Source organism: Neolamprologus multifasciatus, chromosome 14 (genome assembly GCF_963576455.1).
Source record: "Neolamprologus multifasciatus chromosome 14, fNeoMul1.2, whole genome shotgun sequence".
Taxonomy (NCBI): domain Eukaryota; kingdom Metazoa; phylum Chordata; class Actinopteri; order Cichliformes; family Cichlidae; genus Neolamprologus; species Neolamprologus multifasciatus.
In genome coordinates, this window is record NC_140452.1 from 191,272 (window position 1) to 204,312 (window position 13,041).

At 45.9% G+C, this 13,041-nt stretch overlaps 1 protein-coding gene across 3 annotated transcripts; it reads right to left on the bottom strand.

The window, feature by feature from the left end:
* Window positions 1–379: 379 nt before the first annotated feature.
* Window positions 380–13,034, bottom strand: LOC146502792 (P2Y purinoceptor 14). Of its 3 annotated transcripts, XM_085184682.1 has the most exons (3): window positions 12,928–13,034; window positions 7,269–11,530; window positions 380–2,152 (listed from the first exon to the last, which is right to left on the bottom strand). In XM_085184682.1, the coding sequence occupies exon 3, from the start codon at window positions 2,148–2,150 to the stop codon at window positions 1,101–1,103; it is 1,050 nt and encodes a 349-aa protein (XP_085040808.1). In that variant the 5' UTR covers window positions 2,151–2,152; window positions 7,269–11,530; window positions 12,928–13,034; the 3' UTR covers window positions 380–1,100. The 3 variants fall into 3 exon arrangements, with proteins under 3 accessions (XP_085040808.1, XP_085040809.1, XP_085040807.1); XM_085184683.1 differs by having other exon boundaries at window positions 11,365–12,977; XM_085184681.1 differs by having other exon boundaries at window positions 7,269–12,977.
* Window positions 13,035–13,041: the final 7 nt, after the last annotated feature.

The window sequence follows — 13,041 nt, forward strand, 5'->3', positions numbered from 1 at the left end:
ATGTCAGTGTTATTTACTCAATTTTTTCATGTTTGTGTAACAACTACAATTATTCATTTCAACTTAATATGTTTAAGCTTTAGTTATTCAATTGATCAAGTATACTGAACAGATTTGACTGGTTTCCAATCTACTCAATATTTTTAAGTGTAAAAGTGTTGCCTCAAAAAATTTAAGTAAATGTCAGCTTTAGTTTTTAGAGTGTGTGTGATTTAACAATACCTTTACTGGGAATGTCATCAGCGCCCCCTGCTGGTCACAGGTTTCCATTACACTCCATTTTTCCCCTTATATAGTACCTGTTCCTCAAAAACACAAAGTTATTGTGTTTTTGAGGAACAGGTACTATTTTAAAGTAAATTAAATGAGGTGCATTTAATTTACTTTAAAAAGAGGGATTTTAAAATGTCAGCAAAATAGTTATTAATATTTTTTATCCCACTCTGCTGCTCCTCGTGTACCTGCTAACAAACATGTAATGACAGATTTGACCACCTGATGGCAGCAGAGAGGCATCAGCTGCAGTGAGCAGAGAATAAAAACATGACTAAATAGGAGTTATTTTAGAAGAAAGAGAAGCTTTATTTATAATACAGACGTCATAAAGCAGTTGTAACGACTCTGACAGCCGGAGCGCTATGACATCACAGATTACTGCTCGTCCTGCGGTTTGACACGCGCTTCTAAAAAGAGGCGACTCGTGAGCAAATCAGCAGATTCTGCATGAACGGACTTTAATGCTGCAGGTTTGATGCCCACTCATCACAGTTCAGTTTCACTTCCATGTCAACGCTTCCTCTTCCTCGCTGACCTTTCCTGTCCTCTCTGTCCTGCTTTTGGTCAGAACAATAAATAAAACCAAGAACTGAAGCTCTTAATACTTCTCTTATGTACACATAAAGGAATAAAAATATACATTCATGTCTCTTTCTAATTTACACATAAAACTCCTGATTTCTATCAGACCGAGAAACAAACAGAAGAGAGCAGTTTTATTACAGCAAATAAAAAAATACATGATTTCAGCTTCAACATTTAGGTTTTGCATCTCCTCCTCTCCTCGCCTCTGCCTTATTTGCCTTGTCTCCTTTCCTCGCCTCCTAAATGTTGCTCAGACTCTGCGCCGTGGTCAGGGACCTCCTCCTCCTCCTCTCTCGCCGCGACACTTTTCTCAGCAGCGATTCTCTGAAGGTTCGGCACATGAGGAAGTAGATGACGGGGTCGAGGCAGACATTGAGTGCTGACAGGAAGAGCGTCCCCTCTTTCACCTGCAGCAGCAGGAAGCGGGCGTACCGGCTGAAGCCCGACTCCGGCATCTGGCTCAGCGTGTAGGGGATGCGGCAGACGTGGTACGGCACGAAGCAGATGAAGAACACCACCAGGATGCTGAAGATGCTCCGGTTGGACTTGCGGCAGACGTCGCTGTTATCGCAGCGAACCCGCCGGTACGACTGGTAGATGCGGCGGGAGATGGAGGCATAGCAGAAGGCGAGGACCGCCAGAGTCACCCAGAACATTGAGACGCTGAAGATCGAGGACACCCGGTGCCACTCTTTGCCCAGCGCCGTCTTCAGATCCACGCACTTGCGGGCATTTTCCTCGTTGGCTTGCTTGCTCGTCAGCAAGCTGTTGGGCATGAGGAAAACGGCGAGGAGGGTCCAAGAGAGGACGGCCAACACCCGGGCACACTTGGGGTTCTGCAGGTGGTGCAGGGAAAAGATCCTGGCTACTCTTGTCCTGCAGGAGGTGGCGGTGATGGAGGAGGGGGAGGTTCGGACGATCTTGACGTAGCGCTCGAGGCTAATTAAGCCCATGAAGAGGATGCCCATGTACATGGAGCAGTAGAAGATCACAGCGCTGTAGCGGCACACGATCACGTGGATGTACCAGCCGCCGAGTTCCAGCTGAGCCACGATCCTGAACGGGTAGGTGCACAGCATGAGGAGGTCGGCCACCACCATGTTCTTCAGGTAGACCACCAGCCCAGAGTCGGCGGGCACTCTGAAGAAGATACAGGCGGCGCCGCCATTCAGAAGCGAACCCACCAGAAAGATCACGAAGTAGAGCAGCGGCAGGATCTTCAGGGTGAAGACGCTGTTGAAGTCTGCCGTCTGGTTGGACAGTAGGCTGGTGGAGTTGTTGTGAGCCATCCCTGAAAACACGAAGAACAGTACGAGCTTTAGGACGATTACAGGAAACGTTTTTCATCAGTGATGAAAAGCTCTGTGGCTCCACCTGCAGAACCATTCTCTTTGAAATGAGCGATAAACGTAATCATCACTTGGAGGAGGTTCACAGACTCTCTGTGGTCAGTGTTTGATTTCCACTGACAGAGCTGCAGACTGTCTGCATGCAGAGCATAAACGAATGACCACAGCGGTGTCGTGGCGTTGTGACAGAGCACAAAGTAACGACCTGAATCTGCATTTGTGCTTTAACCCATGTTCAGTGTTACACTGCTTCTGCTCAGCTAAAAAAACCTTTCATGTTCATGCAGGCTGCTCTGTTTACACTGGGCACGTGCACAAACAAGGTTTCACGGACGCTTCCTTTGTCCTGATCTTCACGCACTTCCCTCCGATCCTGATTCATCCCAGTCCAACACACAGCGCGCTCGTCCTTCATCTGCGCTGGGAAAACACTTACGGTCGCGTTTTCCCGTGCTAGTAAAGTTATTTTTAACCTCTGCTAGTGATCATTCCTGCACTAACCACACAACCTGCTGGCTTTAATTCCACCTGAAACACTATTTGGTTTCTCGTGCACCTGCATCAGTCAACAGAAGCTGTTAGTGGAATAAGAAATCCTGTGTGGACACTTCCACTGTGGATCAGAAGAGCCGACATGAAGAACGATCAGACAGCAGCTAAACTCCTGATCAGGCAGCGTGTGGCGTGTCCCTGCAGTGTGCTGTTCCTCTTTCCTACCATCTCCACTTGCTGATTGTCTCATAAAGCCACAGCTTTGGAACGAGGATGTTTACTTCCTGTGCCACAGCCACCAATAAATGGCCTGTTGTTTGCTGCAGCTCAGAGCCACAGGGGACGATCACGTCGACTTCGTGTGGATTTACTCTAAATGCACCAACGTGTTATATTATTACGTGGGTCTTTTCAGAGAACAAGAACAAACGTAGACGACATTGTTAAAGGTTTTTTGACATCACATCACTCCAGGAAGCAGGCTCAACAACTCTGAGTTCAAAAATAAACCCAGGAAAAGAATCCACTATCAACGGAGCGCCGATACCAGGATTCCCCAGACTTTACCCTGATATAACTTCATGTTAAATTAGACTTTAACCATCCATTCACTCTTTTATAATTATAATATTTCTGACTGTCTGAGGCAAAATCTCCCCGATTCAATTAGAATCGAATCGTGGATTGAACTGATTCAGGACCTTGTGAATCGAATCGATTCTAGGAATCAGTGACGATACCCAGCCCTAGTTGCAGGGCTAAGACTTTAGCATTGCTTAAAATAATGCTGATTACATCTTGTGAACATCTGCTCTGCCAGCTGCCTGCACTGTTCGTCTGCAACCCCAAGCAAACCTAAGGAGGTGCTGGACTCGAGCTTGGTAAACCAGCGGTGCACTTCACTCTCCTCCACATTCATAAAGAGCGCTACAAACACAAACAGCTAACAGGTGCAGCTAGCGAGGGGTGGAGGACCACTTACTGCTGACGGTAAGATCAAACCCACTTCTGCTGCCACGGGCAAAAGTGACCCTTAGACTGCTTTTAGTTTACTTTCCTTGTTTTCCACTGCATCATTGATTCTATCACTAGTTAGCTAACATAAGCTAATGTAAGTCTGTTAGTGGCAACCAACCAACCACATGACAGCACGTTCTGTAGTGGCACAAGATGCTACAAACTCTGAAGACGTCAGCTTCACAGACGGCGAGGAGGGAAATGAGCCTTTAAACATGTGTGTGTCATGTTCACTGTAACACCAGAGCTCAGAGACGTTAGCTAAGACCGGTTCCTGGACCTGCGTCCTGGACTTCTTTTGGGATACAAGTTCCCAAAGTTTGCATCTGTAGTATCTGGTCATACACAGGATGCTGATTATGCAATAACAGCTGCAACGCTTCTGCTTTCACCCTTGACAGGCACAGACGTGGTGCAGGACTTCACTGATATTTCATATTTATGAGACTTAAAGGGAAGTTTGCTTATAACTCCAGCCATTGTGTGAAGGCTGTAAACATTCACAGGAGTCATTTGTTAAGTAAATGAGTCTCATGCAGCTCCCCGATGTCACAGCTGAGCATTTGTTTGTTTGCTGTCACTCAGTTATGGAAACAAATTCACTTCTTTGAAACTGAAGCTCTCACCAATCAGATTGTTTTAAAGCTAAACTCTCCTGTAGGTCCAGGAAGGTACTGATGGTGCCAAAGGTGGAGGTATCTATGCTGATGATGCTCTGCTTTATGTGACTCGTGACCAAATGATGTCTGACATCACAAAACGTCTTAGAACCAGGAAACGATAAAACCATTGGTCAGTTTAACGAAAGTCTGAAACATGAGCTCCACATTTGCTACGCTGGCTTTTTCCAGAGGTCACCAGTTAGAAACAGAGTGAGGTGCAAAGTTCTCAGCTGACAGTCTAACAGCAACGTTGTTAAACTGTGTGTTTGCATCACACAGACCTGCAGACCCCATTCGTTCTGACAGGATAATAAAACACTCAAACTAAAACAAGAGCATCCATTTCCTGGATGGTTTGAACCACACAGTGTTTGTCACAAACAGTGAAGGTTTCAGTGTCAACGACTTTGATTAGCGGAGACGAGGCCAAGCACATCAATGCGGTTATTAAAAATAGAAATTCACCCACCCAGTCCACAAAGACTGAAACAGGTTTCTGTATCAGGCTGTTTCTTTATCCACTGTGGACTGACTGCTGGACCAAAGCACACAGCATGTTAACCATGAGGCAGAGGCTTCAGCAGCAGAAGACCACACGGAGGCTGGGCTGATGATCCCAGGCTTATAGCAGGATTCAAGGTCACCTCATCCAGGTCTAAGGATACGATTTACCAAAGGGGGAAGTTAAAAACTTAATCTTAACAGTAGAGCTAGTCCCTGTCAGGACTCTTGCTGCAGCATTTTGGATTAGCTGAAGGCTTTTCAGTGAGTTTTTAGGACTTCCTGATAATAATGAATTACAGTCGTCCAGCCTGGAAGTAACAAATGCATGAACTAGTTTTTCAGCGTCACTCTGAGACAGGATATCTCTAACTTTAGAGATGTTGCACAAATGGAAGAAAGCAGATATTTGTTTAATATGTGCATTAAAGGACATTAGGTAGCAGCTTGCAGAGCAGGACAGACGCAGCTACGCTGACGGTGGTTATCAGCTGTTTATCCAGGCTTTCCGAGTCAGACTTCCACTCTTTTCCTGCACCAAACCGACCGATTGTGTGACACCTACTCCAGTGAGAGACTTAAAATATTACAGACTGTGGGTAGTTGTTGCTAGTTGCTGGCTAAATCAAACTCAAACGCGTCAGCTGCAACAGATCAAAGTGACAACCAGAAACAAACTAACAACAAGCTGAAGGAAGGAGGCGACCCAGCAAAGAGTAAACCAGAAAGAACTACAAGCACAACAAAACCAGATATTCTGCTGATCTGGGCTCTGAAAAGATGACCGATCAGGACCAGTATGTAACCAGTATGTAACCAGTATGTATAGATTTGTTGACACATCCTCACGAGTTTGGGGATGTGAGAAGAAATGAATCCACACGTTAACCCTCTGTGGTTTTGGGGGTGTGGATGGTTTGTTGCTGTCATTTCTTTGGTCGCTGTTTTTTCCACTTCTCAGCATACATGTGAACACCCCCCCACACACACACACACACACACACACATACACACACACACACACACACACACACACACACACACACATACACACACACACACACACACACACACACACACACACCCACACACATATACACACATACACATGTAGGTTAAGAAAAAGAACCCTTTGGTTTAGCATGAAAACACGACCACATCACTTCTGAATCTTCGCTGCAGCTCGACCACAGACCAGCGGCTCTTCCTCTGCAGTAAAAACCTGTTTTTCACTCCGTGGTCAGAAATAAAAGATCAAACTGACACAAAACATAACTGAAGGATTTCTGAGTAAAACACGAAGTTACAGAAGTGTTTTTCCTCGCAGCTCTGACTGTTATATTTCTGTAAACCGTGCGTCCTGCGTTAGGGCGCCGTTACATCCTGACGTGTGTTTGTGCGTGTTTATGAGTTTGTTTGTGTTTGTTTTTGGGCTCGTTTTCTCACACTGTTGACATTACGTGACATGTTTCCACATTCTTGTATCAGTAAAGCAAACAGAAACCTGCTGGATGAAACGACATGAATAAAACAGCACACACCGCCAGCCTGTGCAGATGTAAGCGAGCAGCAGCTGGCACACTTATATTAATGTGGAAACCACAAGGTTACAGTTGGCTGCTGAAAATCTTTCTGCAGCCGCGAGTTTAGAGCAAAACTGTTGATTTCATCTGATTCATTTGCACCTTTGAGCTCTTTTGAACATCCGTGTGTGTGTTTTATCCACGCCGCTGCAGGACAGCGCAGCTTCTCCCTCACATTTTCTGGGAGCAACGCATCACCACAGCGTGGGCGTTTACATCTGCTCTTCACACTCATGACAAATATCCCCATCAGCTGACTAACAGCGTCCTTATCTGACGGTGTTGCACTTTTTCAGTGTTCTAAAACTTTCTGAGCTCTTCTGATGTTTGATCACTTCTAATCTCCCTTCCTTCCTTCCTCTGAGATATTCAAAGGAAAAAAGTGTTTGAGTGTTTTCTGTGCGTGTAATAAGTTGGCCCACACCGATGTGAGCTCATGTTATCTAAATGTCAGCGTTGCTTCACTCAGGTTTGCAGCTGAAAGGTCAAATCGTGTGTTAATGTTTCCTTCACTCAACAGAAAAATAACCTTTACAACATCCACAGAGTTTTATAAGTAAGAAGCTGAACACAGAACAAAGTCACATGAAGCAGCTGCTGAGCGAGCAGAGAGCAGCGCGGTGGAGCATTCTTCCCCTGTGACGGATTTATCCCGAAACAGCTTCTTCGGGCTCCGGAGCCTCGGTGAGCCTCGGTCCAGCACGCTGCCTCCACACGCCTCTACACCTCTTACGTTAATCACAGACTGACCCAATAACAACGCTCTATCATCAGCTTAAAGGTGCATCAGATGGTTCTCTCACCATAAACTCCAGATGTTGCTCAGGCTCCCATACAGATGTTTTCTTCACCTGTGGTCTGTGTTCCTGCTCTGTGAGTGGGAAGCTGAAGTGCTGCTGACAGCTGAGAGTCTGAGCTGTTATAGTCTGCAGTGGACGCCACTTCCTCTCTCTCTCTTTCTAACCCCGTCCCCCCCCCCCTCCCCCGTAGAGGAGCCCTCCTTCTCTGTGTCTGACTAACACGTCTATGCAAACATGATAACCCTGCTCCGCCTGTTGCATGTTACACACTAGTGAGGCCTCTGCATGACAAATACTCCACGAATGCAAACTCTGATGTGTTTGCCGCGTCACAGCTGGATGTTAGCAGATGTTTCTAATCACCTGTGAATATGGTGCTGATACGTGCGCTGCTGTGGACTGGGTAATGCGTTAGGAATGAAAGGATGCCCCGTCGTTTGAACTCTGCAGAGAAAAACTGATGCAGCAGGCGAGTTTCACTGCAGCAGCTGGTGCAGCGTCAGGGCTCAGCGACAGTCGGAGGTGCAACCTGCTGGTATCAGACCCAAACACAGCGTCATGACCTCGTGTCAGCGGCCTGCAGCTGTGAATCCATTCCTGTTGTCTCACTTTGCCCTTTTCCATCAGTGCGCACTCGCCTCGACTCTCAGGGTTCCCACAGGTGTAGGTACCTGCTGCCGAGTACTCTACCAGTGATGTGGCTGGATTGGCTGACCAATGGCATCGCTCGATGTGTCACGAGAGCAACTCCTTCACAGCGCCGTCTCTGAACTGTGACAAGATTTAAAACCACATCTCTTCACATGCCACGAGTGTCCAAAAAAATGCATCTACGTGCCTGAGTGCACTGAGGCGCTGCCACACGATTGGCCGATTAGAAGCGAGCAGTTAGTGCGACTTTATTCTTTTGGCTCTTCGATTTGTGGTTTAAACATTTGTCTTAGAAATGAAAGACCTGAGCCGACGCGAAGCCAACATGAGCTGAGAGTTTGCTTCTCGGGTTTTTTAATCTGCAGAGATTTTTTCCTGTCATATTTTAATCTGACAGCTTCACAGTTTTCTGTCCCGACTTTGCTTCGTTCTGTTGTCACTGTTGTGTACGTCCTTGTTTTCGGGTGAATCCCTTCTGTAAACACTTCTCGTTCCAAGTTTGCATTTCTTGTAAGCTTCTAACCTTCTTCCTGTTGAGCTTTAGACCTGTGGCCCCCCCCAGCCTGCACCCTGCGTTATTTTTGCTCGTCTCAGCCTCTTCGTTCTGTTTCCTTTGTTCTTGTAACTGTTGGTTCGAGGTAATTCCGGGTCTGTTGTGCAAAATGTTCTGTTGGTTTGCATGAAATTAGTGAAGATGTGAAATATGCAACAGCTGCTTTACATCTATCCATCCAAACAGGACATGGAGGCAGAAACCCGAGTGCAGAGTTTTGTCCTGCACTGTTCACCTGTTGCTCTGAGCAGATAACAGGATGTGTTTCAGACTATTTCTGGGCAGATGTTCTCACTTCATCTTTTTTTTTAGCTCCAGCTCTTTCCAATTTTAGCCTCACAGCTCTCCCCCTCTCTTCCTTTGTTCCACTATGATGGGGGCTCCTCCTGCACCTCGCCGTCCACTTCAAATCTTTCTTTGGGTTTGTTGTGCATCAGGTGCAGTAACGCTAAAGTTCATCCATCCACTCGTATCACCCACAGGAACTTTAACCCGTGTTTTTGTGGTTTTTAATTAGCAGACGCTTCATGTTTACTGCACGCTGCCTTAATCTTCTGACTGGATGCAGGTCTGCACAGCAGGGTGAGCTGCCCCTGTGCAATTTGATGTTTTGCATTTTGACCACGTGACTTTATCTCGTCCACGGCTTTGGTTGGTGACAGTTATGGTTAGAATAAGGCCCCAAACCAGGCTGCGAGTGGGTGATGTACTGCTGGAGTCCCAGTCAAAGGTCTCCAGACCAGTTAGTGACTCCTGGAAACCACCTGTTGCTAGGGAAAACCTGTACTCGTCTTTGTGATTGCGTTCATCGTTCAGTCGTACATTCAAAGGATTGTCTATGAAAGCTGGGGAGCGTGCCGTAGACTGGAAATGGAAAATTGTTCAAACTAAGTTTTGTCTTTGCAGCGTGGAGGTTTGAGTCACACTTTAAGTTTTACTTTAGCATCGTTAGCATCGTTAGCATCGTTAGCGAGTATTTGCAGACAAACATGAGACACTGTGGGCTGCTAACATCCAAAGCACAGTCTGCAGAGCCTCCAGGAAGCCCTGCCAACCCGACGTTTCCTCAGCGCTCATATGGTGGACGTGAGCAATGTAGCAATGAAGCTAATGGAGACTGGGCCGACCTCTGAGTGTCGACCGTCATAACTACAGTAGATGGTGTTTGGGTGAGATGCTGTGTAACTTCAGTCACCGAGATTTAACACAAAATCAAACCACACTGTGCCACTGCCCAAACACAACAAGTATAAAAACTGTTCCTTTGTGTTACATTCAGACCAAATCACATGTTTGAAGCAGTTCTTTCTTCCACACATTGATTCATGCCATCGATGAATGTAGAGATGCATCTTTGATTAATACAACATCTTTTAGACTTTCTGCAAAATGAAAAAGTTGAACCTGATCAAAGTCTTTTCTATCTGATGCTCATCGAGGCGCCTTTGTAGACAGAGCTGTGGATACAGTGAAGAATAGTTATCGTGACAGCGGCGGTCATGTGCTGATGTGTACACAAACATTTCTGGGGGATTTTCTGTTGACCGCTCCAGCAGTTTGTTTCTCTGTCATCTTCGTTCCTGCTGCGTCCGCCCACGCTGCCTCGCTCTGCAGGAGAATGGGAGGAAGAGGAATCCAGCAGGGAGGAGGAAGATATCAGACACGAGAGGAGGAAGTGGAGCATCTCTGTCATTTGAGCTGAAACAACACTAAACATCTGCACAGCTGCAGGGACGCGCGCCCAGTGAACGCAGCCCTGCTGCGCTGCGCTCGCCGCGCATTTACACTCACTCACATTTGTTTTTGTATGGTAACCTACATTTGTTCTGTACAGCAGCAGACTGTGAATAAATCCTCGTGGTTACCGCTAACAGCAGAGGCCATGGTTGTGTCGGGGCGATCGTGGCTCAAGAGTTGGGAGTTTGTCTTGTAATCGAACCGGTTCGAGCCCCGGCTCGGACAGTCTCGGTCGTTGTGTCCTTGGGCAAGACACTTCACCCGTTGCCTACTGGTGGTGGTCAGAGGGCCCGGTGGCGCCAGTGTCCGGCAGCCTCGCCTCTGTCAGTGCGCCCCAGGGTGGCTGTGGCTACAATGTAGCTGCATCACCAGTGTGTGAATGTGTGGATGACTGGATGTGTGAAGTGCTTTGGGGTCCTTAGGGACTAAGTAAAGTCTATACAAATACAGGACATTTACTATTTAGTCACATTCACGCTGTCTTGGAAACTGTGAGGTTGCTTTCACATGTCTACCTCTTTGTATTAAGCCGGGCTCGCTGCCTCTGCCTTTTACTATAGAGGGCGCCGCAACCGTTGCTTCCCACCACTGACAAACAGCCCACCCCACTCTGAACACGTTAGTTTAATCCTAACTAACAGGATGGATTATGGAGAGATAAAAAGTCCAGTGGCTTTGTTGTCATTCCAGCCATGTGCACAAATGAGACAACGTTCCTCCAAGACCACAGTGCTACAGACGACAGACAAACATGGGACCACAGAAAGTGCAAGTGTGCAAAAACTGCTAAAAACAAAACAAAAACAGTGCAACAGCAGACAGAAGTACAAGAGAAAAGTGCAACGATGGCAGTGTGTGTGTGTGTTCCTGTCTAGCTATCTTTGTGAGGACCGAAATCTGCATTCTACTATACTTGTGAGAACCAACAGTCACTTGTGAGGACACACCGGTCCTCACAAGTTTGAAGCCTTTTTGAGGCTCAAAATGTGGTTTTAGTGTCAGGGTTACAATTAGGTTCTGGTTTAGGGTTAGGCATTCATTTTTAATGGTTAGGGTTAGGGTGAGGGGCTAGGGAAACCATTATGTCAATGAAGGTCCTCACTAAGATAGCTGGACAGCCTGGGGGAGGAAACTTTCTCAGTATGGCAGTGAGGGTACCTTTGCCAGAAGGAAACCGGGTGAAGCAGACAGAACAGCCTGGCTATGCTCTTCATCTCTCAGCTGGTCCTGCGTAGCTCTTCCTCATGTATCGCTGAACTTGTCCTGGTGTATCATCAGACGTGGAAAGCCTCTGAATCTGTCAGTCTGTCCTGACTGTGGACTCCTGCAGTCCTCGGAGGAAATCAAACACGACAGTTAGCAGAATATTCAGAATTTACCTTTTTCTTAGACTCGCTTTTATAATTAATAATAATATTAATATAATCAATAACTTCTGCTGAGGTTTTGTTACAGTTTGGATTTGTCTGGGCCTCACACTTTAATTTTTGCGCCCTCTAGTGGTTAAAATACTTCACCACAGGTGTTTGTTTAATCCTGAATGATTGTATTCGTCTGACCCTGATGCAGACTTGGAGTCAACACATGTTGGTCTGGTTTGCTCATTGAATTATTCCAAGAATAAGTCTGTTACATGATTTCATCCTGAAAAGACTTTTGTGAAAATCTATTCATCTCCTTCTGATTTCACTCTTTTGCACACTAACATGTTTCAAAGATGTGTCCGGCAGCCTCTGTCAGTGCGCCCCAGGGTGGCTGTGGCTACAATGTAGCTGCCATCACCAGTGTGTGAATGTGTGTGTGAAGTGCTTTGGGGTCCTTAGGGACTAGTAAAGCGCTATAGAAGCACAGTATCTGTCCCTCTACAGAGCCTCTGCACACTCCCCACACTTTCATTTCGTTTAATTTCTTTTCATATTCTGAACTCTGCAGATTTTCTCTGATTGGTTTCATTCACAGTCACGTGAACAGGACTGAAGGAGTGGAGTAGTGGAGAGCTGCAGCACATTCACGTTAAACATCAGAGGCTGACATCAGAAAAATGACCTTGCGATGGTCACCTGAATATATTTTGTTCTTTCATTTGAACAGATCATTTTATACTGATTTTCTGCTATTTTGTGCATAATATCGAAAATAAAAGTTGCTGTGCTTCTCTTCAATACACTCGGCCACAGCTCGACGTTTCATATTTAGTCATATTTATTAGTTATTCATGCTGATTTATTGAGCACTTTTACAGCATATAAGCAGCAGTCCATTTACCATTTGTAGAAGTACCATTAGCAGCAGGTGGAGGTTCAGGTAATGGTTTCCTGTGTCTCTCACTCTACTTCACAGCGATGCTTCAGCTGACTGAGGTCTGCAGCATTCATGCACAACAACGGTCCCAGCTCAGCATCTCAGTCAGAGGTCTGAACTTTGAATGAGCCCCTGCAGCCGCTTCTTTCTTTTCTTTTCAGCCATTCTGTCGGACACCTCTGGGCTTGGGATCATCGGTCTTATTTACATACAGTATTTTAAATAAGGCCACAACAACAACAACAATAATAATAATAATATGTCCTATTGAATAATATTTACAGTTTTCTGAATTGATTTGCCTGTAAAGAAACAAAGATACTAAATGCAGAGGTGCAGGCTTTGACTTTAAAATTAAACATACTCCAGTATTCCTTATCTCTTTTTAGTTTTTAATCAATTAACTTTGTTTTTATTTACCTTTAAAAACAAGTCTTCATTTTGTTTTCTTCTGTTTCCCCCCAGGAACTGGTCTTCGGTCCTGATCCAGTCAGACTCCGGGCTTTGGTTCATTGTGTGCCCCGGATCCGGATC